Genomic DNA, 23,125 nt, shown 5'->3' on the forward strand with positions numbered 1-23,125 from the left:
TGTGGCCAATAGCTGATGGGCTGGATGGGAGAAGTTGCCAAAACAGGAACTTGTGGCTGACATTCGGGCAGCGCTCTGACCCTCTGGCACCAGGGAGAGAATGAGCACCCAGCTGTGTCCTGAGGAAAAGCAGGAGGGAGGAGTTGATGGGACTGCTCTTTCCAGAGTACAGGAAAGCAAAGGGATGGCTGCCCTTGCTTGGCTCGTGCTTCTCCAGCACCTCCCACCCCTGTGTTTATTTATGGGTTTAAAACCTTCCCCATGGGGCAGCACTAAAGGATCCAGATGGATCTCGGGAGCATCAGTGCCCACCCTGCTGGCCAAGATCCTGCTTTGCCCAGGTCCTTCCCCACCTTGAACCGTCCTTTTCCAGCCTTTTCTGGTGCAGACTCCTCTTCCCATTTTCAGCCTTCTGGACTGTCCAGGTTTGCCCCTGCACACCCAAACCTGGCTCTGCCTGTCCTCTAAAGACACCCTCAGCTGGAGGCCACAGAGGATGGTTCCACGGGCACGGCGTGGGGAGATCCAGGAGTTCTGTGGGCTTGAGGCAGCACAAGGCTGGATCCCAGCTTTTACAGACTCATGGTTTGCTGTGTTCACCCCTCTGATGGGCACCAGGAGCAGCAGGAGCTGTGAGGGAGAGCAACAACACACCAGTGCCCAGAGCAAGGGAATCCCTTAGGTGCTGGCTCAGCCTCCAACCAGGACAAGATTGTCCCTGGAAGCCACCCAAGGATCTCAGCCCAGGAACACAAAGCTCACACCAAGTGTGGTGTGTCCAGTGATGGCAGAGGAGCCTCACCACCCCTGGCTGCATTCTCCAGAAGGCAGAGACTGCAGATGGATCTTACCTGAAGCCTGGGGGGAGCACAGTGGGGAATCTGGGATTATGGCCACCAGCACAATGCTGAACGTCGCCCTGACCCCAAGCCACATCCCAACCATCCAGCTGGATGCTCCTGGGGAAGCAGGAGCACAAGGCAGCACAAGCTCCACAGCCTGGACTGAGCCAATGCACAGCAGTTCTGCCCCAAATCCAGCCCTGAGCCCCCTGTCCCACACTCCCAGGCTCCCTTCCCCAGGCAGCAGCACGCCCCGCCCCAGCACAGCCGGGAGCGTGCGGAGCCAGAGCCATGCACAAAGTCACACACCACAAGGCAGGGTTCAGCAGATTCCATTTAATGTCATGTGCATATATATCCATACATTTACTTATGTCAATGGTTCGGATGTGCGTGATGCCAGGTCTTGAAAAATCTACTCCTCGGGTTATGTCTGGGAGCGTGAACTCGCTCAAAAATCAGCTCAAAAATCAGCTGGGGTGGGGTTGGGCTGTTGAAAAACCCACTTTTAGCCCAAAAGTTGCCAAGGTAAAGCCGTGAATTGAAGGCAGAGCAGGCAGAGCTGAGCCCCAAATTGCCACCCAGCTCTGCAAATGCTGTTGCAAAGGGCTTGGCCAAGGAACCCCTCCCTCCTTCCCTCCCTCCCAGGGAGACAGCAGTGATCAGGAAGGAGCTGCTCTCCTTCAGCATCCCAAGCAGCAGCGAGGCAGAGCGGCAGAAGCAACACCCCACCAGCTCTCTGGGGCACGTTTTGGCCAAGGCCGAGGAACAGGGCAGACAGGTGGCCATAAAGCATCCCCAAAAAAAAGAAAACAAGGAAGAAATGACATTTTCACCACCACGGACGCACAGAAATTGGCTCCTCCTCCTCTCTTTTGTGTTTTTTCTGGTGTCCAGGGGCCGGGCCTGGCAGCTCCGGGGGGAAGGGATGCCCCCTGCCCTGTGCTGCATCCCAGCAGTCGGGGGTAGATTTTTCAAGGCCTGGAGATGGCTCCCAGGAAGGCTCCTCCCGCCCCTCGGCATCGATTGCATAGCATTTATTTCAGATAAGGCACTGTTTTGCCCAACAGCAATTCCACATCAATGCAGTTTCCGTACAGTCCACATCGGATGGCCTACAGTGCAATAACATCAACTTAAAGGCAAGGTTTGGAAGAATAAACCCAGCTTTAAATTTCAACTGAATATTAAAAAGATAAAGGAAACTACATTTTTCAAAAGCCTTTTTTATTTTCCTTCACCATTGTTGTTTTACAATACAAATATCACCTTGTGAATACACAAAAAACCTACAGAAGATAACTCTGCTTCACGTAAAATACAGAATGGATATATATATATATATATTTATATATATATTTTTCTCTTCTTCATTCTTTTTTTATAAAAACTATTTTTGTTCTGCACATTGGCAAGTTTAGGATAGGAGACTTCCCCAAACATACAGTATGTATGGTAGGAGTGAAAACTTAGAATTACATGCAGTTTCTGCACAAATATTTTAAAGAAATAGATTATCTTTGTTGTTTTTCAACAACACTTCGATAAAGGGGATGGAGAAACCATTCAGAGTTCACTCAGTGATCATTTGTAAAATTCTTAAAAAACAGGAGTTCATGGCTGTTTTGCTTTTTAAAATCCAGCTACCAAGTAGACAATAAAGTGATGCTTTCTTTGCTTGACCTGCCCACAATGTGTGAGCAAGGTCGGACCCTTTTTATTTGGTGGGGTGGGAGGTTTTTCCCTACACGTGGCAATTTCAACATTATAAGCAAATTTCCAGTTTAATTTAGCTATAAATGCAAAAATTAGTAATTATACAGTATATATAATTCTGCTTTCATGGAATACTTTATTTTAAATAAAAACATTTAAGACTGCCTACTGACCATACAATCAAGACAAGAAAGGCACTAGAAACATAGACAAATCTCTCTCTCCCAAGAAGCATTTTCTTTAAATTTTTTAACTCTCTATTCTCTGACATGTAAAAATCTTTTTAAATTTAATTTTTTTTTCATACACATTTTGAAAAATAAAGTTAGGAAATACTTAGAAAATCACTTTACATTTTTTTCTCTCTTTTTTTGGTGATTTTTTTTTGTGGTTTTTTTTTTTTTTTGCACTTTTTTTGACACAGTCAGTCACTGCAGATTCTACAAAATCAGGATTTACCAAACCTTTCTGTGTCTATCATCTTATTCGTAGCACGGTGCAACAGGTAGAAAGATTTCTTGATTTCACCCAAGGCAGATATTTAGAAACCTTCATATAGTCATTTGCTAGAAAATGGCTTACAGCCCAATCTTTGGGGCAAGAGATATGAAAAGTATGTTTTCCCAAGAAAATAATATGCTTTGTTCCCAGACGTGACTGGAAAGACCAGAACTTATGATATAAAAGCTTTTCATCTATGTTGTCGCATCATATACAAAGGAACATGGTGATGGGCAAATGCAAATCCCGACTCTATCGACAAGAAATGTGTAACAGTGCATGATCAGTTAAATTCTCTTTATTGTTGTCCAACGCAGATCCTTTGGAGAGAAAAAAAGATCACAGTGCTTACCAGGTAACTGAACAGGTCAGGTCCAGGGAGCTGCTAAGGAAAGGGTCAGGGAGCGGTGGGGTTGTTTGTTTTTTGTTTTATTTATGGCATCTTGTCTTGGAGTTGTGAGCACTTGGGACAGGTCCTGGCAGGGCCGTGCTGGCGCTGTTACGTGTCACTCACCAGGCGGCTGTACTTGACCTGCCGGCCCCGCGCCAGCGCCGGACACCGCAGGGGCCAGTGGTAGGAGCGAGGTACAATGCCTTGGACATTCTTCTCAAAGTACTGGAAGGGCTTGAACCACCAGACCCTTGCCAGGAGGTTAGTTTGGGAAGCTTCTTTTAGCACCTGCAGGCACAGGAGGACAACAAGAGGATTGCTGAAGGGCAGGTCCTTTATTGGCTTCAACTCCGACCGTTCATCGGTTGGTGCCCTGCTCCCAAAATCTCACCTCCCAAACAGATCCCAAACAGATCCCAAACAGATCCCAAACAGATCCCAGCCTCCCTGCACACACCAAACCTTGCTCACCCCTGTCCACAGGACCTCAGTGGTTTGATGGGCCCACAGGAAAGGAATGAGTGGCCCAAAGACCGCTGTCTGCTCTCCCTTGGGAATGGAAATGCCATCCCAAAGCATGATAGCTCCATGAACACCTCTGGAATTCCACGTAGCTCAGGAATCACTCAGGGGCCTGGCTGTGTGCCTGTGGAGCCATGAGCAGGGCACGTCCCATCTGGAGGAAGTCAGAACCCTGCCCTGCCCTCCACATGCTCCCAGACTGCTCCCAGCCACCTTTTGCTTCTCTCAGCCATGAGCAAGCCCCAGCTCACAGACACAGAGTGGGCAGGCCCCGAGGGAATTATCCAACCCCTCTGCTGCCTGTTTTCCATGCCAGAGCCAGGGATCCCTGTATCCACCCACCCAAAGGGAATACACAAGCACAGGCCTTGGACACTGAGCCTAATCTCCATGTCAAGCTCACGTGTCAAATAAATCCACTGTTGCTTTTCATTTTAAGGCCAGGTGCAAGCCCCAGCACGAGGAAGGAGAGAGCAGCACACCAGTGTGTGCTCGGGGAAGGATCCAGGGACTGGCATTTCCCAACGTCCTGGCAGCTCAGGGCAGCAGCATTAAGCCACCTCCTGAGTCACATCAGGCAGCAGAACAGGAACATTTCCACACCAAGGGCTCTGCTGAAGCAAGTCCTCAGCAGGACTCGGGGCACTCCTGGCTCCAGCACTTGGAAGCACAGCCCTGTTCTGAGAGCCCAGGAGCAGAGTCAAAGCGTGGAATCCTCTGGGGCTGTGTGACAAGGGTGGGCACAGACTGCTGTAGAACACTGTACTGCCTCCCAAACTGACTGAACATCACAGGGCACTGACTGCCAAATAGGGAATGTACCACAAGGCTTGGCTGTGCTGTACTGCTTCAGGCAGCACCAAACCAGTGCAGTGACAAGGTGGGAGCCACAAGGCCTTCAGGGGGCTGGAGCCAGATCACCTTTAAGGCCCTTCCAGCCCAGGTCACTCCATGGTGATTCTGTGACAAGATCTAAAAATCTGCACTGTCACAATATAAACTCATCTTCTACCCTCGCAAGAGGTCTTTATTACCATAATAATTAACAGCATATGCCACAGATAAGCAAAAGATTTTTGACCATGAGCACAGAAAATAGTTGGACACCAGTATGCTGCTACAGACTTAAAAATGTCTCTTAACTCCCTCGTCTGCTGTCCGTGGGAAAGACTTGTGCATTTTCTCTCAGAGAATCATGGAACACTCAGAGCAGGAAGGGACCCACAGGGATCAGGATCCAGCTCCTGTTCCTGCCCAGACACCCCAACAATCCCACCCTGTGCATCCCTGGCAGCGCTGTCCAAGCTCTCCTGGAGCTCTGGCAGCCTCGGGGCCGTGCCCATTCCCTGAGAGCCTGGGCAGTGCCAGCACCCTCTGGGGAAGAGCCTTTCCCTGATCTCCTGCCTGAGCCTGCCCTGGGACAGCAGGGGAGGTTTCACTTTCCTCAGCATTGTCAGCTCCTCTCGGATCGCTCCAGTCCACCAGGAGAACTCGCCACCCCTTGGAAACACTTTCAAAAGGGGTTCATTTTTAGCAAGGCCTCCTCCTGTACCTCGAAAGACCTGTGGCACAAGCCACAAACACAGGAAAACCCCAGCTGGACTCAAAAACCAAACAAAACAAAACCAAGGCAAAACAATCTAAATGGTTTGTTGCTCTACCACAAATGTGTCCACCTGCCCAAATTCAGAAGGACTTCAAAGACTGAGGAGGGCAGGAGAGCCCTGCCTGCCTTCAGGAACACCTTCCCGTATTTTTGTGGTCAAGACACAAGAAGAACCCAATTAATGATGCCTCTTTCTCCCCTGCAAACCCAACGGCTGGGGGAAGAGAGGGACTCTCCACAGGACATGGGTGAGCCTGGATATTCCCACCCACCCCCCAGGCTACAGCAGAAGCATCCAAGGAGTGGGAAGAACTCACTTGCTGGTTGGCCATTGTGTGGTACCACCAGAATAGCCTTGTAGTGATGTAGTAAGCCACCACCACGTCCACAGTGTAGTGGTCATGAGCAAGGAGGATGCAGAACATCCCCACCATGCTGAGTGCCCAGCAGAGCCAGTGGTACCACCAGAGTCGCCGTGGGGAATCTGCAAAGGAGCACAAGCAGGGGTTACTTCCAAGTGGAACCTTATCAGGACTACTGCTGTGATTAGCAGAGGTCATGGACTGCAATCCTGGCTGACACAGAGATGCCTGTGCCAAGATTAGGAGCAGGAATGCTGAGATCACAAAATAAGTGATCACTCTCTTAAGGTGTAACATAAAATTGTACTCAGGGTAGTGAGATCCTTGGAAATGAGAAAAGTTATGAAATTTTTGAGAAAGATATAATATATGCTGGGCAGTCAAATCAACGTGCTTGTGTTTGGGTGGGATATTGGGCAGGAATTGCTCCCTGGCAGGGTGGGCAGGCCCTGGCACAGGGTGCCCAGAGCAGCTGTGGCTGCCCCTGGATCCCTGGCAGTGCCCAAGGCCAGGCTGGACTTTGGGGCTTGGAGCAGCCTGGGACAGTGGAAGGTGTCCCTGCCCATGGCAGGGGCTGGGATGAGATGGGCTTTAAGGTCCCTTCCAATCTAAACCATTACAATCCCTCTGGTGAAGAATTATTCCCTAATATCCAGCCTGAGGCCGTTTCCTTGTGGAATGTGCAGGTATTTTATCCCGAATTGTGTTTTGAGCCCAGCAGAAATCCCTCAGCCAGGAAGGAACCCCCAGGAGGAGAGCAGCAGGGCACTCACACTCTTTGATGAACAGGTAGGTGAGGGTCAGGATGACGGTGTGGCCGCTGTACAGGTAGTCCCCACACATGTTGTGGGAGCCCGTGATGGACAAGCCTCCGCCAGCAATCAACTTCATTATCCTTCGCAGGTGAGATTCCCAGTCTCCAAAGAGCTGGTGGGACAGCAAAACACAAAAGCACAGTAAAATATCACAGCTCAAAACAATGGTTTGAACCAGCAGCTTGGCCTTTCAGCTCCTCTCCCTTTTGGCTTTGATCCGCAAGATCAATCAGCAGATAAATAAATCCTCGGCCCTTCCCAAAAGCTGACAGCACATTTCTAGCAGGAAAAAGAGACACGAGTGTTTTGATGCTTTGTACTCTTGGAGCTGATGCTCAGGTGAGATTTTCCTTCTGTTCAAGAGGCACTGCACTCTAAAATGAATGAGGTTTAATTTAGTTCATGTTGTTGGTTAACAGTGCAGGCTGTACTGGTGATCATCCAACAGAAACCAGGAGGAACTGCCCAGGCTGAACAGCCAGTTGCCAAAACCAGGATCTGATGGGCAGAAGAGCATCTCACTCCAAACCCTCAGGCCTTGGAAAAGTTTCCAAGGTTATTTCTTTCGACTTCCCATTCCAACAGAAACATCTGTGGTGTCTGTCAGAGCACGGTGCCAGACTCGTGCTTTGAATCCACAGCAGCCCAAACAGGGATCTCCCTCCACACTTGGATTTGCCCTGACCCACCCCCAGCCATGGCACTGGCTCACACAGCACTCCTGAAAAAGCTTCAATTTGCCCAAGGAAGGCCAAATCCAAGCAGATCAAGCCCTTCCTGTAAGGACACCCTGCTCCCTCTCCTGAGTGACCAAGGGCAGCTGGCACTGCCCAAGACTTTCACTGCTCTCAGCTCTTAGCCAAGGCCAAATATGAAACAAATCCACAAAAAATGTATGCCATGGGACAACCAGGATGTGTGGGGAACCTCTGGGACCCATCAGGAAGCAGGGACTAATGGATCAATGCACATGTGCTGCATCCTCACCTCATTTTAAGGTGTTTGAAAATCCACGGAAACCACTGAATTGTCAGAAGGAAACACAGATCACCCAGGCTGGCCATTATGCTTTGACTTTAAAGCTTGGCCTTGCTTTAAGAAGTGGAAATTAATAATTTCTGACAGACCTGAGCATGTTCTTTGCAGGAATTAAACATTTCCTGCTAACATTTGCTCACAAACACTGAACTGCTCCCCAAAGCCTACTTTTCACAATCACCTAGAACTCAATAAGGAGTTGAGAGGTTGTTCTTTTCCCACCAGTACATTTAGAGCTTTCAAGAAAATGCAGCTTTATCCTTAATCTTATCAGGGCCCTCAGCTTGTCTCTACTTGAGTAATGAGAAGGATTTGCCAACACCATAAATTCCCCAAACGGGCAGATTTATTCACTTCAGCCCAGAAATACCTGTGTTCTCTCTTTTTTTAATTTCCTAGCAACAGGCTGTTCAAACACAGCGCTGATTCCTCTCCCACTCACTTCTCTTTCCAAAATCCCTCCAAAAGCCACAAAGGTTCTGCCTTGGCAAACACTGGCTGGATTTCCCCAAGGAACCAAAGCATTCTGGCTTTGTTTGGAGGTGCCAATCCTCACCAAAACAACAACAGCACGTGCATCAAGTCCACTCAGGATTTTATTACCTGTACCTGAGTGATTTTACAACCTGCCACCTGATTTATGGCTGTGCTTCTGCCCTTTCTCCTGCTGCAGCTGTGTCATAGCACACAGGCAGCCCCAGGAATTGCAGGAAGGACCAGGATCCCAGCAATGCTGGGGTGACCAGACATGGATGCAACACCACCAGCCCCGTGCCACCTCCACCCTGAGCACGTGAATTAACCTCCCAGGCTGACCACAAGGGTCTAGCACCTCTGTCCCTGCCTGGTTTCAGCCACAGCTTTCACAAGCCTAATTTATCCCTCATAGTGCTGGACTGGGGAGGAGGTGAGAAGTCCTTGTGCTGACAGAATTGCAAAAATACGTGCAGGAGACAGCCTTAGGGAAGTCTCTCTGGGCCATTTGCAACCACGAATCGTACTTGGATTTGACACTCTGAGGTGTGTATTTATTTAGAAATCAGTGACTCACACCTGGCAAAGGCTGCACACCTTCAACAGCTTCACTGGGACAGAAACGTGCTGATCATGCAAATCAGTTGAAAATGCCACAGGACTTGGGCAGCTCAGAGCTTTGAGAAGGGTGGGAATTCCTGCACTGCCCTGCAGTCCTGTCAACACCTCCACTGAGAGGGCAGCCAGCCACCTGCAGAAGGATGTCCCTGTCACACCAAACCAGCCTTCTCAAATTCAAATTACAGAATGGTTTGGGCTGGTTTGGGTTTAAAGTTCAGCCCATCCTACCCCCTGCCATGGGCAGTGACACCTTCCACTGGCCCAGGCTGCTCCAAGCCCTGTCCAAGCTGGCCTTGGGCACTGCCAGGGATCCAGGGGCAGCCACAGCTGCTCTGGGCACCCTGTGCCAGGGCCTCCCACCCTCTCAGGGAACAATTCCTGCCCAGTATGCCATCTAACCCTGTCCTTTGGCAGTGGGAATCTCTTCTCCCTTGTCCTGGCACTCAAGTTCCTGATGCAGGGTCTCTCTGCAGCTTCCCTGGATCCCTTCAGGCCCTGGAAGGAGCTGTGAGGTCTCCACACACCCTTCTCCTCTCCAGGCTGAGCAGCCCCAGCTCTCCCAGCCTGGCTCCACAGGGGAGGTGCTCCAGTCCCCTCAGCAACTCCATGGCCTCCCCTGGACCTGCTCCAACAGCTCCATGCCCTCCTTGTGTTGGGGACACCAGAACTGTGCACAGAATTCTGGGGGGCTCTCATGAGAGCAGGGCAGAGGGGCAGAATCCCCTCCCTTAGGAACACTTCCTGAGAAAGCAGTTTTGGGAGAGCAGGATGAGGGGGGAAGACACAGATTAGAGCACAGCAGGGCAGCCAGCAGGAGTTTTACCTTTGGAGAACACTTGAAATGCATTCCAGGTACTGGGAGTGTAGTCACATACATGGTAATACACCGGTACAGGTATAGTGTGCCAACTATACAGAAAAATCTTCTGCTAATTATAGACCTGGCAGGGAGAAAAAACAGGCAAAAATAAGGAGGTCACTCAAGGCAAACAAAACCCACAAAGGTAAATAAAACAAACCACCAGCTGTTTTCTCCTGATGCTTTGGAAACTCGTGACACTATCGGCTTACACCTGGGAATGCTGAACTGCTCCACAAATATTCCCACGCCTTCCAGGCCAGCAACACAGGAGCAACTCAGCTCACACTGCCCTTGGAGGTGGTTACAGGAAATCTAAGGATTAGGACACAAAAGCCTGTGCAGATTTGGTGCTGAAGACATTAAAGGCGATTTCATGCCCCACACCCCTCTATTAGCTGTGGCAGTCACTGATTTCCTATTCCAGGCAGGGGATAAAGTTACACTATTTTCATTCTAAGATGAAAAGGAGTAAGTTTATTTCAGCTGACTCACAATTTAGTGATTACAAAGGGTCTCCTGTGTAACCCAGAGGAGTGAGAGAACACATCTTTCCTGAGCAGCATTATAAAGAAAGCAGTTCACATCAGCAAGGAAAGCTCCCAAACAGAAACGCAGAGCTGCTCTGGCTGCAGGACAGGGTGTTTGCAGGGCAGCCACTCAGCAGCCACAGCTGCAGAGATGTTTATTAGGGAGGGCTGATGTTCCCAGAGAGGGCAGATGCAGACCTGGGGTACTGTGAGGTGTTCCTGCAAAACCAGCACGAGCACCCGGGGTAAAGGATGGGCTCAGGAGGGACAGCCAGCCCCAAAACTGCCCCACTGGGTAACACCTTAAAAACACCTCAAAGAAAGACAATGAAACCTCTTCTGGCACATCCACCAGGACAGGAGCAACCTCTGGAGAGATCCTAAGGAGTGATCAGTGCCAGGGTTACAGAAATAGGATGAATCCAGTTACAGCAATCACCCTTTGTGTGCCACTGGCTACAGACCCTGTGGGGTTTGGTTCATTTTAAATCACTGCTCTTTGCACTTATGGCCATTTCAAGCTGCAGGTTCTGGCTTTCACAGAATCCAAGAACAGTCAGGATTGGGAGGGACCTTAAAGCCCATCCTGTTCCATCTGCCATGGGCAGGGACACCTTCCACTGTCCCAGGCTGCTCCAAGCCCCAAAGTCCAGCCTGGCCTTGGGCACTGCCAGGGATCCAGGGGCAGCCACAGCTGCTCTGGGCACCCTGTGCCAGGGCCTGCCCACCCTGCCAGGGAACAATTCCTGCCCAATATCCCACCCATCCCTGATCCCTGGCAGTGGAAGCCATTCCCTGTGTTCTGTCCCTCCAGGTCCTTCTAAAGAGCCTCTCTCATTCTTTCTTGGAGGTTCCCCTCAGGCACTGAAATTCAGTTGTTGCTATTTTGTTCACTTCTTAAAAAATAATATTCCTATCAAGCTGAGCTCTTTCGAAACTCAAAATTGGCCATTAAATTTTTCAGTGCTTTTGGCATGGTTAATGAACTGGAGTGCTCCACTCTGGAAGGAGCATGAGTTTGCAATGCCAGATCAGTAACACCTTGAGTGCCTTGATTTATCAGGAAAAATTCAACTCTTGCAGGGTAAACACATTTCATGCTGGAGTACTCACTGCTCTAACACAGTATTCCAGACTTTCTTCTTCCCTCTTCTGATGTAAACATGGGCAAAGCTGAGAGTTAAGAATGATAATTATTAATCTTGCCCCACGAACTGAAGTTTAAGTGTGGAGGGCACCATTCCAGTGAGGCAGGGGTTCTCCTCTGCAGAGTTTTTCCTCTAAGATCTCACCCTTGTGGCTTTTAGAACCAGACATCAACCTGCTTTTTTCTTTATAACATAAAGGCAAACAGGGGGTTGGGGATTAAAGGCTGAGCAACACCATATTCTGAGAGACAAAAGAAATGGCAGCATTTTATCAAGCACTGAATTTCTTTTTTTAATTAAAACTATCTCTTGATTTTGCTGGTTTTGGTATGTTTTACCTTAGGAAAGTCTGAGAGAGCTCTGCACTGTAATACAAAGAAAAAAGTAAACGTAAAAAGCCTCCTATTTCCCTTTCTCCAGAGGATTTGTGTGAGTGTGAGACAGAGCCAGCCAGCGAGTACAACCCCCACACTTATTCCTGGCCCAGGAACTCGGTTCCAGCTCTGCAGACCTCAGCAGGGAGCACAGTGCTCCTTCAGCCCCAGGAGCCAACCACATGGCCAATCCTGGCACTGTGCTCTCCCACAGCATCTGGGAATGCTTCTCAGGGAAGTTTATCTGCCTCAGCAGCTTCCTCGAGCTCCCTGTGGAAACTCCAGAGTGCCCAGCCAGACCTGCCCCTGCCTTGGGGAGAGACACCAGCCCAATCCCGTGCCATGGACAGCATTAGAATCACAAAATCCCAGAATGGTTGGGGTTGGAAAGGACCTTAAAGCCCTTCCAGTGCCACCCCTGCCACAGGTGGGGACACCTTTCACTGTCCCAGCCTGCTCGAAGCCCTGTCCAGCCTGGTCTTGGACATCTCCAGAGATGAGGAAGCAGAAGTGAGGAAGGCCCATCTGGCTCAATGCCCTCTCTTATTCCTGAATTAAGTTTCAAAGGGAAGGGATAACCCCACCACAAAAGGGATTCAGCTCTTTCTGCAGCACTGAGTCACCATCCAAAACCACAAGAACAGGGTCCTCCAGATAAAGCCACCTCGCTGGGCTCCTGTTCCTGCCAGTGCCTCTCCCGCTCTGCCCTTCCTCCTGCTCTTCTCTTTCTGCTGCTCACCCACAGCTTGGGCCTCTCAGACCTTAATCCCTCTGCTCACGGATAGAAAAGAGGGATTTTAGTCTTTGAAGCATTCCATGATCAGTGCATTCACTGACCAAGCCCTGGGTCTCCCTGGCTTCTTCCCCTAACACCAGAAAAGGCCCTTCCAAAGGGGACTTCCCATGGCATGGGCTTGGAATGGGATGATCTTTAAGGTCCCTTCCAGCCCTAAACATTCTGTGTTTCTACAATATAAATAAAAGCAAACACTCCAAAGCAAATGGGGACACAGTAGGGTGGCACCTTCACATCTGCCAGTGACATCAATATATGTATGTTACCATCAGCTCACCCCACATCTCACTGCTTCAAAATCTCCAAGGATTCTGCTGTTCTTCACCTACAGGCTCGGCTCAGCTCCACCACAGGGTGTTTGATCCCTGGTACAGCCCTATGAACCTGACACCTCCATCTTGAGGGCAATCCCACACCATCTCCTCTTTCCCTTGGGTTTAAAATCATGGAATATCCTGAGCTGGAAGGGACCCAAAAGGATCACTGATCCAGCTCCAGTCCCTGCACAGACACCCCAACAATCCCACCCTGTGTGGAGCTCTTGCAGCCTCAGGGCCATGCCCATTCCCTGGGGAACCTGGGCTGTGCCCAGCACTCTCCTGGGGAAGAACCTTTCCCTGATATCCATCCTAAACCCTCGTGGCACAGCTCCAGCCATGCCCTTGGATCCTGTTCACAGCTGCCCTCACAGGAGCATGAGTTGTGCTCCCTCTGCACAAACAGTGAGTTCAGAACATCATTTCATCCAATCCACGGCTTTTCACCCATGAAAAAGGTTCAGGTTAACCATGCAGGCAATCACGAGCAGGGAAGTGTTGCTCAGTTTCTTAGGGAACATTTGGACCTCTGCCTTCTGCACAAGCAGCTCACACTGCCTGTTACCTATTTCAGCTTTGAAAACTGAGATAAGTAGATCACAAGAAGCTTCATTTTGTTTGGATGAAAACCAGCATCTGCCCTCCAAAAGCTATCAGAAGCACCAAGTTTTGAAAAGGTTTTACTTACTTGTATTTTAAGAGCAGCCACTGAACAAACCACAGTCCTACAAGGATCATGCCGTTGATTTCACAAATAGAAAAAGCCCATTGCACCCGATCAAAGCGATCAAAAAATGCATCTGGGAGGGGAGGCTGCACCTCCTTGGGAGGCACTCGTTCATGAACCACCGAGATAGTCACCGTGGTGAAGACGAAACAAGAAAGTGCATAAATAAAAGCCAGGAAAGTCTTGCCCCACTCCATGGGGTACTGCGAGCGCTCCGGCTCCGGCATGGGGATCTTGATCATCTCCTTCTTGAACCCATTGGGGACCCCGTTGAGCTTGAGCGCGGCGCCGAAGCCGTTCTGGCGCGCGGCGTCGCCGGCGCGCACGTGCCCGTTGGTGTGGCCGTTCTTGTGAGCCTCCATGTGGTGAGCCATCTTCAGCCCCTCGATCATGTTCAACAGCCGCTGGCCGCTGTCGGAAGACACCCGGCACAGAGGGGATTTCTTGAAATCCTCCTCCGTCAGGTTGATGAGGTCCCGCCCGGTGAAGCTCCTCAGGGGCTCACAGTACTCCGGCACGGCACTGTCCATCAGCCAGCTGGTCACCTCCTCGGGTGACCACAGCACCACTTCTTTCATCTCGCCAGGGACGGTGGCGCATGGGCTTCAAAGCGGGCAGCAGTCACTGCGGCTCCAGCGCGGCGGGAAGCTCCTCCTTGGCTTCATCTCGTCCCGGGAATGGGTTTGGCCAGAGGCGAGAGCCCGTCCCTACCCAGCCGGCACCAGCGTGCGGGCGCCGCGGCCAGCATAGGAAACGCTCTACTTCATCTTCGTGTTGGCATTCTTCTTCCTGGGGAGGGGGAGAAAAACCCAAAACCAGGCATTAGGAAGGGACTTAGCCTGTGGTTCATGGCCAAAGGCAAAATTCCTGCACAAAACCAGCTGTGCTCGGGATGGACAACGGACTCTGGAGGGAAAAGAGCAGCAGATCTGAGCTCCAGCCTTGTACACACAGCACTGTCCTTCCCGAGCTCGCTGCTGATTGCTTAAAAGATTTAACACCACTTTGCAGCCGTGGGAAGCCTCCCTCATGCTCTATATTTGTTACATTTTTCCATTTCAATGCTCTGGTCCATGAGCAGCACCCAGGCTCCTCTTACAACCATCATACTCATGGATTTAAGGAGCTGCAGAGCAAATGCTTGGTGTTATTTGTGGCAGAACCCTTTTCTGCCCCTTACAGACTGGCACCTGAATGCAGTGTATGGCTCCAGTGATTGAATACGAAGCCTGTTTTTCATTCTGCAAGGTAAAAACCATAAAATCACAAAATCCCAGACTGGTTTGGGTTGGAAGGGACCTTAAAGCTCATCCCATTCCACCCCCTGCCATGAACAGGGACACCTTCCACTAGACCAGCTTGCTCCCAAGCCCCATCCAACCCACCCCAGAACTCCTCCAGGTGTCACATATAGTCATCAACACTAAAAAATTAATGTAGATAAGCAAGGATCTACTCTCTGGGCCAAAGGAGCAGCAGGAAAATCAATAACCAAGCAGATTAGTCTGAAAATTAACCAAACCATTAGGTTTGCAAATATTTAGCAGCTCTGTGTGGTAAATTTGACTGTTTCCACGGTATACTGCTCCAATTCAAAGAAATGTTTGCTACCAGCTAAAAAAAAAAAAAAGGAACCACAAGAAAAATTATCTTTTTTTTTAAAAAGAGGAACTAGGTAAGAAACTTCTATACTCAATGAATTGCAGAAATAGCTTAGAAAAGCTGATGACTTTCAGTACAAAAGTCACAAGAACACAGAAGTTGCTTGGAATCTCTTCCTGAATTTTTGAGACACACCCAGCAAACAAGGCAGCGATCACCACCACCAGTAAATCCTCAGGTCTGAGGTGTTTATTCAACCAACCAACCAAAGCTGCCCCTCCCCAGAGCAAGGAGAGGAAAGCAGTGGAAGCCCCACCACCCCACAAACTGCGGGCTCTGCTGCAGCATCATAAACATGAAGTGAGAAGGTAACAGCACAGGGAAAAAAAAAACCACTTCATATTTTCAAAAGTCAAATCAAGCCTTTATCAGCTGTAAGAATATTTTTAGCTTCTTACAGGCTCCCAAGTGTTTGTGTTTCATCAAAGGGAGCAAAGTTGTGACTGAGGAACACCAAAATAATTTACCCTACTGGCACAATTTGAGCTGAAGTGGCTCAGAACAGGTACAGAGCTTTATTCCTATGCAAACACAACCACACTGCACACCAATTCATTTTTTGACCTGTTACCTCTAAGCTCAGCAAGAAACACAAGGTGCTGTTTTTAATTAGTTTTTCCATGGAATGAACTGTGATGGTAGAGAAAAGAAAAAGCGTGGGCTGGAAGCACTGGCAGTACTCTGGACAGGCCACCTCTCACTTCCTGGCCACACCAGGAATGTGCACATATTTAAATCCACTGAGCAAGCAGGGATGAAGATGACTCTTCCACTTTGTGCATATCTGCATTGTTTTAAAGCAGAAGCGAGGATACAGCTCTACAGCTTCCTTTTCTTTCAATACTGAGGAAGGCTTTCAAGCCACAGATTGCTTCATTATTCAAGTTATGTTTAGCAAATCAGTATTTAGTTACAGAGCTCTGAACATGGAAAAAGGGTGCCCTGAATTATGCATGGTAACCCACATTAGAAGCTCCTACAAGGCCGGGACTGAGCAGCAGCTCAGCTCTACCCACCCATCTCCGTGTGCTCATTTCAAATCCTGGCTCTGGCAGCACAGATTCCCAACAGACAATCCTAACAGACTCCTTGTTGCTTCCCAGAATGGTGCCTCACAATGTTGATAAAGCCCAAGTTATTTATTTTTGAAGCTGTTCCCTCATCCTGCAGCAGGGCCACAGCATTGCCTCTCTCTCTCTCAGTCTTGTCTTAAAATCCAGCCTGGCTTTGGGGCTCCACGAGCTCTGTGTGGGCACCCTGAGGTTGGGCAATATTAATTAAACCTTTCCAGTTTTCAGCAGTGGAGTGCTTGAATCCCAGCTTCCCAAGTCCCTGAACCTGACAGAGAAGCTTCCTGTCCACCCCGAGAACATTTTTAAGGATTCAGAATCCCAAAGACACAGTCCAGGAGCCTATAGCCAACCTTCAAGCTACATCTCCACTGCCAGGGAAGGTCTAGATTGGACACTGGGAAAAATTTCTCCATGGAAAAGGTTGTCCAGCCCTGGAATAGGCTGCCCAGGACAGTGGCAGAGTCACCATCCCTGCCTGGAGGGATTTAAAACATTTGTAGATGTGGCACTCGGTGACATGGGCTAGTGGTGGCCTTGGAGGGAATGATTGGACTCAACGAGCTTAGAGGGCTTTTCCAACCCAAACATTCCCTGATTACATTCCATCCAAAGCTCCCAGCAGGTTCTAAGATGAGCTACAGATGGAAAAATCTGTTGCCAGCTGCAAATAGCGCTCAGATACTGGCACAAGAGTCCCAAAATACTGGTGTGACCCCAGGATACCTGGCCTGGCAGCCTGACAAAAGCCAACCAATGTGTGCCTTGCAGTAGAACTGCAGGTTTGGGCAATATTGCTGGAAACTATGATCAGTTCCAAAATGTGCAATGCCAGCCTGCTGCTCTCACACCACCAGTGTAAATCACTATCAAGCACCTCTTGTAAAAGCAGAGTAAATGATACAGGAGGAAAGGTAATCCTCTGCCAAGGACACAGGACATGGAGATGAGTTGTTTTCACTGAGAGTTAAAATGAGGAAAACCAACTAAAATTTTTAACACTACTTATTATTCAAGCCTGTTTTCACAGCCTGACTAATGGGGGAGGAATAGGCAAAAAAGCTTCTTTACTCACACCTTCCAGCTTGTCACATTAAAAATTCCTCATTCCCTATGGCACATCCATGAAAACTTGATGGAGTACAGTTTGCAGAAACTATGGGGGACTCACAGCTCTCACTGACCCCTCCCTTCCACAAAATGTCTTCTCCTCTTCACAAAAGCTGAGGACAGAAGGTGGGGACAAGTGTCAGCTGCAGCCACATGCCCAATTCCAGTGTGGTCCCACGAGGATGGGGCACACACAAACCTCCCCAACCCTGACAGAGGTTCTTTAGCCTGGGTGACTAAAAATTCCCTTCATCCGCAGCAGAGCTGCCTCATTAAGGAGCCTGAACCCGACAAGGAATTATAAATAACAATGTGATTATCATAACAATACCAACTGCACCATGATAATGATGCTGTGGAATACCAGTACCTCAAAATACCCACACAAAAGCGAGCAAGGTGAAACAACCTCATCAAGAGCTCCAGGTCGCACCTCCTCATGTTTACAGGACCTTTTTTCTCAGTTCCAAACAAACACTGAAGTGCTAACTCAAAACATGGGTAGTAATTCCCACCACCACTTCCATCCACACCTTGGCCACAGCCACCCCAGAGGGTTAAACAAGTATTTGGGGTGCACTGTTACAACCCTGCCTATCAAGACCTGTTCTCCTGAGATGCGGCTGGGCACAAGCAGCGAAGGGGGGAGCATCAACCTTTTTGGTTAAAGAACAAGATAATCAGCCCTGAAATCATCAGCTGATTACTCCTCCACACTTAGAGCCATGGAACGATGTGGCTTGGGAGGGGCCTTAAAGCCCACCCAGTGCCACTCCCTGCCATGGCAGGGACACCTTCCACTGTCCCAGGCTGCTCCAAGCCCCAAAGTCCAGCCTGGCCTTGGACACTGCCAGGGATCCAGGGGCAGCCACAGCTGCTCTGGGCACCCTGTGCCAGGGCCTGCCCACCCTGCCAGGGAACAATTCCTGCCCAATATCCCATCCAGCCCTGCCCTCTGGCAGTGGGAGCCATTCCCTGTGTCCTGTCCCTCTGTCCCTTGTCCCCAGCCCCTCTCCAGATCTCCTGGAGCCCCTTTAGGCCCTGGCAGGGGCTCTGAGCTCTCCCTGGAGCCTTCTCCTCTCCAGGTGAGCACCCCCAGCTCTCCAGCCTGGCTCCAGAGCAGAGGGGCTCCAGCCCTGGAGCATCTCCAAGATCTCCTCTGGACCTGCTCTAACAGCTCCACATCTGTCCCGTGCTGAGGACAAGGCCCAGGTCTGCGGTCCCCTTGCAAGCAGAAACTGTTAAGTCTCAAAATTAACACTGATGAGACAAAACCACATCCACCTAAACCAGCAAAAAAACACCTCCTATGTTTGTTCATCTCAAAACTCCTCCTAAAGCACTTTGAAACCCAACCAAAGCAAAGCAAACCTCAGCCTTCTGAAATCAAATGAAGTTGTGCCCTGCTCATGTTTGTGCTTTTACTCTCTCAGCTTTGCTGCCAGGGCAACAGTCACTATAGAAATCAGTCAAATAAAAAGCTATTTCAGCAACTCGTCACCAGGAAATCCTTTCAGAGGCAGTGGGTGTGTTCCACTTGCTCCTCAGCATCCTTCCCAGACACCCAGAAAAGTTGAGAGGATCCAACCCTCGGTGAAAAATAAGAGTCTGAATGAGAGAGGTTCATAAGCACAGCTGGAAGATACAGTCATGGCATTCTGGCCTTGGAAAACAAACCCTGAGGTTCACACAGATAATGTGTGCACACAAATAAGCAGGAGAAACCCAGCTGCTTAAGGATTGATGATTTAATGCTTTATAACCCAGCCCAGCAGTGAATTCCCCAACCCCACTGATGAGCAGGAGTTACACAGACACTGAGTGCTCTAAATAAAAGCTGGGAGCTTTTGCCCTGTGTTTTTAGAGCACAAAACCAACTGTTCACAGCAGCAGAGCCTGAGTCACTGCTACAGTCACCTCCTCTCCAGGCATTCCATCATGGACAACAATAACACTCTGACACCTCAATAACTGGACATCCTGTACTTGACAAGCACTCTGCACACCAATTTGCAAGGAAAGGGAGCTGCCTGCCACAAATTATATCCTGGACAGCCCTAACAAGCTCTCAAGCAGTGTTTCCCTCCCTCCAGGACAGACTTGCCTCCAAACCAGCATCACCCCTTCTGCACCACTAACAAGCAAAAAGCTGCTGGCAGCATAAAACTGCACAGTAAAGCTGGCTTTGTGCTGGAAATGCAAATATATGCAAATATAAAATAGCTGTAAGTGAAACACTGAGGCACAGGTGGGCTCACAAGCTGCACAGAGCTACAAGATAGGTTTCCATGGTCAGCCCCAGATGGAAAACATTGGCCTGTGGACAGGAAGTCAGAGCAAGTGGAGCTACTACTACGAAAAGAGAGGCTGGGATGAAAATGGAAAGCAACGCCCACATCCCCTGAACAGCTACTTACACAGCCTCAGAGGGAGAAAAAGCCCTGCCTGAATACTACATAAATCCCTGAGCAGCCTGTTTTTCCTAAATTACTTGATACCAAGAAGAAAAAGAAACCCTCACCATATATTTTCTATCCTAATTGAATTAAAAAAAAATAAAACAAGAAATGAAAATCCACTCAAGAGTGTAACAGTTCAGAACACAAGCCCAGAGTTGAGCATGGAGGATTTAAAACCCAAACTACTTGCAGCACATTTGGATAACCAAACAGATCCCATCTCCTGAGAATATCACCATGAAGTATTTCCTTCCATGAGACTCCACCAGAGCCTGGAGCACCCAAGTGGAAGGTGTCCCTGTCCATGGCAGAAACTGAAACTGGATGGTCTTTAAGGCCCCTTCCAACCCAAACAACTCCATAATTCTGTGATTTAGAGCCCTACACCTCAGCTTTCTTCCTCTCCCATCCTCCTGGTCCTTGGCAGTAGTTATGAAAACCAGCAAACGCTCAGGAGGAAGCCTCTCCTGAGCAGTGGTCTCACCCCAGGAGCAGGGCTAAGCAGGGCTTTTACTTTCCCAGGATGGAAATCTTGCTTCCAGTGATCTGGGGATGGAAAGGATGGAGTGGCAAGGAGGGCAGGGCAGGTTTAAGTTGCAAATATTTCAGGCTTGGAAGTCACCCCAAGTCAGGGAAGCAGAGCCAGGCACCAGGCCCAGAGCCTTCCTGCCCATTCCAGGGGTAACCCAAGCACCCATCCCATTTTTTTACTCCATTCCACAAGCCTAATGTCTGAACCCCAAAAAACCCCAACATCTGCAGTGGAAGTGGGACCAATATTGGCTAATTTTTGAACAGCAGCAATAGGAAATCCACACTCCCCACCCCAAATGCAAAGGGGGGTGTGAAAAGATTAGCAGAACATCACAAATCTTTAAAAATTAGTTTAGACTGGATATTAGGTAAAATCCTCCTGTGGGAGGGTGGGGAGGCCCTGGCACAACGTGTCCAGAGAAGCTGTGGCTCCTCCTGTATCCCTGGAAGTCCAAGGCCAGGCTGGACTGGGAGCACCTGCAGAAGGTCCCTGTCCATGGCAGGAGGTAGAACAAGATGAGCTCTAAGATCCTTCCAACCCAAACCATTCTGTGATTTTATGAACAATCTCCTTAAACACCAGGATCTTCAATGCTTCAGCAGCTTCCTACAGCAGAACCAACCCACCCAGCACCCCCAAACCAACCCACGTCCCTCGGGCACCCCGCTGCGCTCAAACCTCGCCCGCCTGGGAGCGGGACAGGAGCAGCCCTTGAGAACCTGTGGGCTCTGTGCTCAGGCAGCAGCAGGCTGTGGCTGCCATCCCCAGCACAGCTGAACACACATCCCTGTGATGCCTCGGGATCTGGGTCAGCCAGAGCTAGGGCAGGGCTGGAAATAGAGCCCCGTGTCCTCGCACAACCCCGCAGGCGAGCCGGTGCTGAGCGGCGCAGAGCGATGCTCGCCGCCCTCCCGAGACTGCCCCAGCCTCCCCACGCTGATACACAAACAACACAACACCTTCAAAGGAAAAACAGATCAAACACTGAAAAGGCAGAAAAAGTGTGGGTTTTTTCCCCTACAAGGCAGGGCAGAAGGATGGAAGCAGGAAAATAAGGAGAGACTAAACGTTTGTGACATGCTCCATATTTTAACTCTGTTAGTGCAGGTGTTTGGGGGTTTTTGTGAGGTTTTCTTACCTCCAGTGACTACCTAAAAGCCATTTGTTATTAGAAAGTCAGATTTGTTGGAAACCTCTGGGAATCTAAGTGGCAGCATGAATTTAAAATTTAAAAAATCATGGGAACAGAAAGAGAAGTTGCAGAAGTTGTGCCCAAGGAAACTGAGAGCAGTCTTGTGACTGATGGTAATGCAGCTCTGAAATGCAGACTCCAGCATAATTTGCCAAACCAGCCATGCAGATTAGGAAAAGGAAACCTGGCAGAAATCACAGAGAAAAAAGATCCTCACTGAAGACTTAAATCGGTTACTTGACATATTTTTTTAATATTAGGGTTTGTTACTGGCCATGTATGAGACAGTAGCCAGACCACAACAGTTGCTCCCTCCCAACTGCCTTTGCCAGGATTGTAACTAAAGCAAAAGAAAACTAAGTTTACATGCTAGGATTCCCAGCCTAGAATAATATTTCCATATTTCATTAGCAATATAAATATTTTATTTCAAACATCCTGCTTTTGAAGTCCCAACACATCAGACCCACATCAAAAAGACTCCAAGCCTCCAGAGTTAAAATGTGAGTATCTACAGATATTCATGCACAGTGCCGTTCTCTGCACTTCAGCTGTTACTTTTCATAAACCCACCCAAAAGACACACCATCAACATTATTCATTTTCAATGCCTTTCCTCTTGGAAAACAAAACAATCCCTGGGTTTGCCTTTATTAATTTAGTTTCATGTAACACCGAGTATTCCTTGGTCTGAAAGACAAAACACCACACATATTCAAGATTACTTCTGGTATAAATAGTCTGAATTTTTGAACACAGAGTCCTGCTCTTTCCAGCAATACCTGCTCAGAGCTGCACCAAATATCAAATAAGTCTCTTCAAGACATGTATCTGCAGGAAGGAGAGGAAGGCTCTTATTGCATAGTTGGTCTAGAAAACTCAGAAACACAGGAAAGGAAAGGGAAGAAAAAGGAAAAAATCCCAAATAATCTTGATTGCTAACAAGTTATGGGTGTACAGCCTGCATGAAGATGTATCTGACTAGAGCCACATCTCCTGACACTGCAGATGAACTGTCCTGGCATCTTCCTTTTTGTGGTTATGCTACAAGCAGGAAAAACCCTCTCAGTTTATTTGCCAAATCCCAGAACCTTTCTTTACTCTCCATCACAGGAAGCCAAATTCCTCTGTTTGCAGTGGAGATCTGCCACTGCCTTGGCCTTGATGGCAAAAACACGCTCCAGCAAACCCAGTGTGGCTGAGGACACAAATCCTCCCCTTCCCAGTCCAGCCACCCAGCACCTCCTTCTTCAAGAGCCACAAGGAGGGTGCCGAAAAATTCAGAGCTGCTCTGGTCCCTGCTCCAAGGGTCTCTGGCTTTAGCCTGTTATAGGCAATTTTATCATTGTTGCTCAGTGTTTTGGGCACTGAATGCAACACTTTGATGATTCAACAAACTCCAAATTTCAGAATTTGGCCTCCAGAAACCCAAGTCGTTCCTTGTGCAGGGCTGCAAAG

The 23,125-nt window shown here is 49.0% G+C and overlaps 1 protein-coding gene across 9 annotated transcripts in view; it reads right to left on the bottom strand.

Annotated features, from left to right (window-relative positions):
• Nucleotides 1-1,163: 1,163 nt before the first annotated feature.
• SGMS1 (sphingomyelin synthase 1) overlaps nt 1,164-23,125 on the bottom strand; it is an 89,200-nt gene continuing 67,238 nt past the window's right edge. For all 9 annotated transcript variants that reach the window (XM_063406149.1, XM_063406144.1, XM_063406146.1 and 6 more), the window contains 5 exons: nt 13,601-14,428; nt 9,712-9,829; nt 6,714-6,867; nt 5,896-6,062; nt 1,164-3,738 (listed from right to left, as the gene is read on the bottom strand). In XM_063406149.1, coding sequence (XP_063262219.1) covers nt 3,559-3,738; nt 5,896-6,062; nt 6,714-6,867; nt 9,712-9,829; nt 13,601-14,217 — 1,236 coding nt within the window. In that variant the 5' untranslated portion in view covers nt 14,218-14,428 and the 3' untranslated portion in view covers nt 1,164-3,558. The remainder of the gene's footprint in view (nt 3,739-5,895; nt 6,063-6,713; nt 6,868-9,711; nt 9,830-13,600; nt 14,429-23,125) is intronic.

The sequence above is a fragment of the Prinia subflava genome, chromosome 9 (genome assembly GCF_021018805.1).
Source record: "Prinia subflava isolate CZ2003 ecotype Zambia chromosome 9, Cam_Psub_1.2, whole genome shotgun sequence".
NCBI classification, from domain to species: domain Eukaryota; kingdom Metazoa; phylum Chordata; class Aves; order Passeriformes; family Cisticolidae; genus Prinia; species Prinia subflava.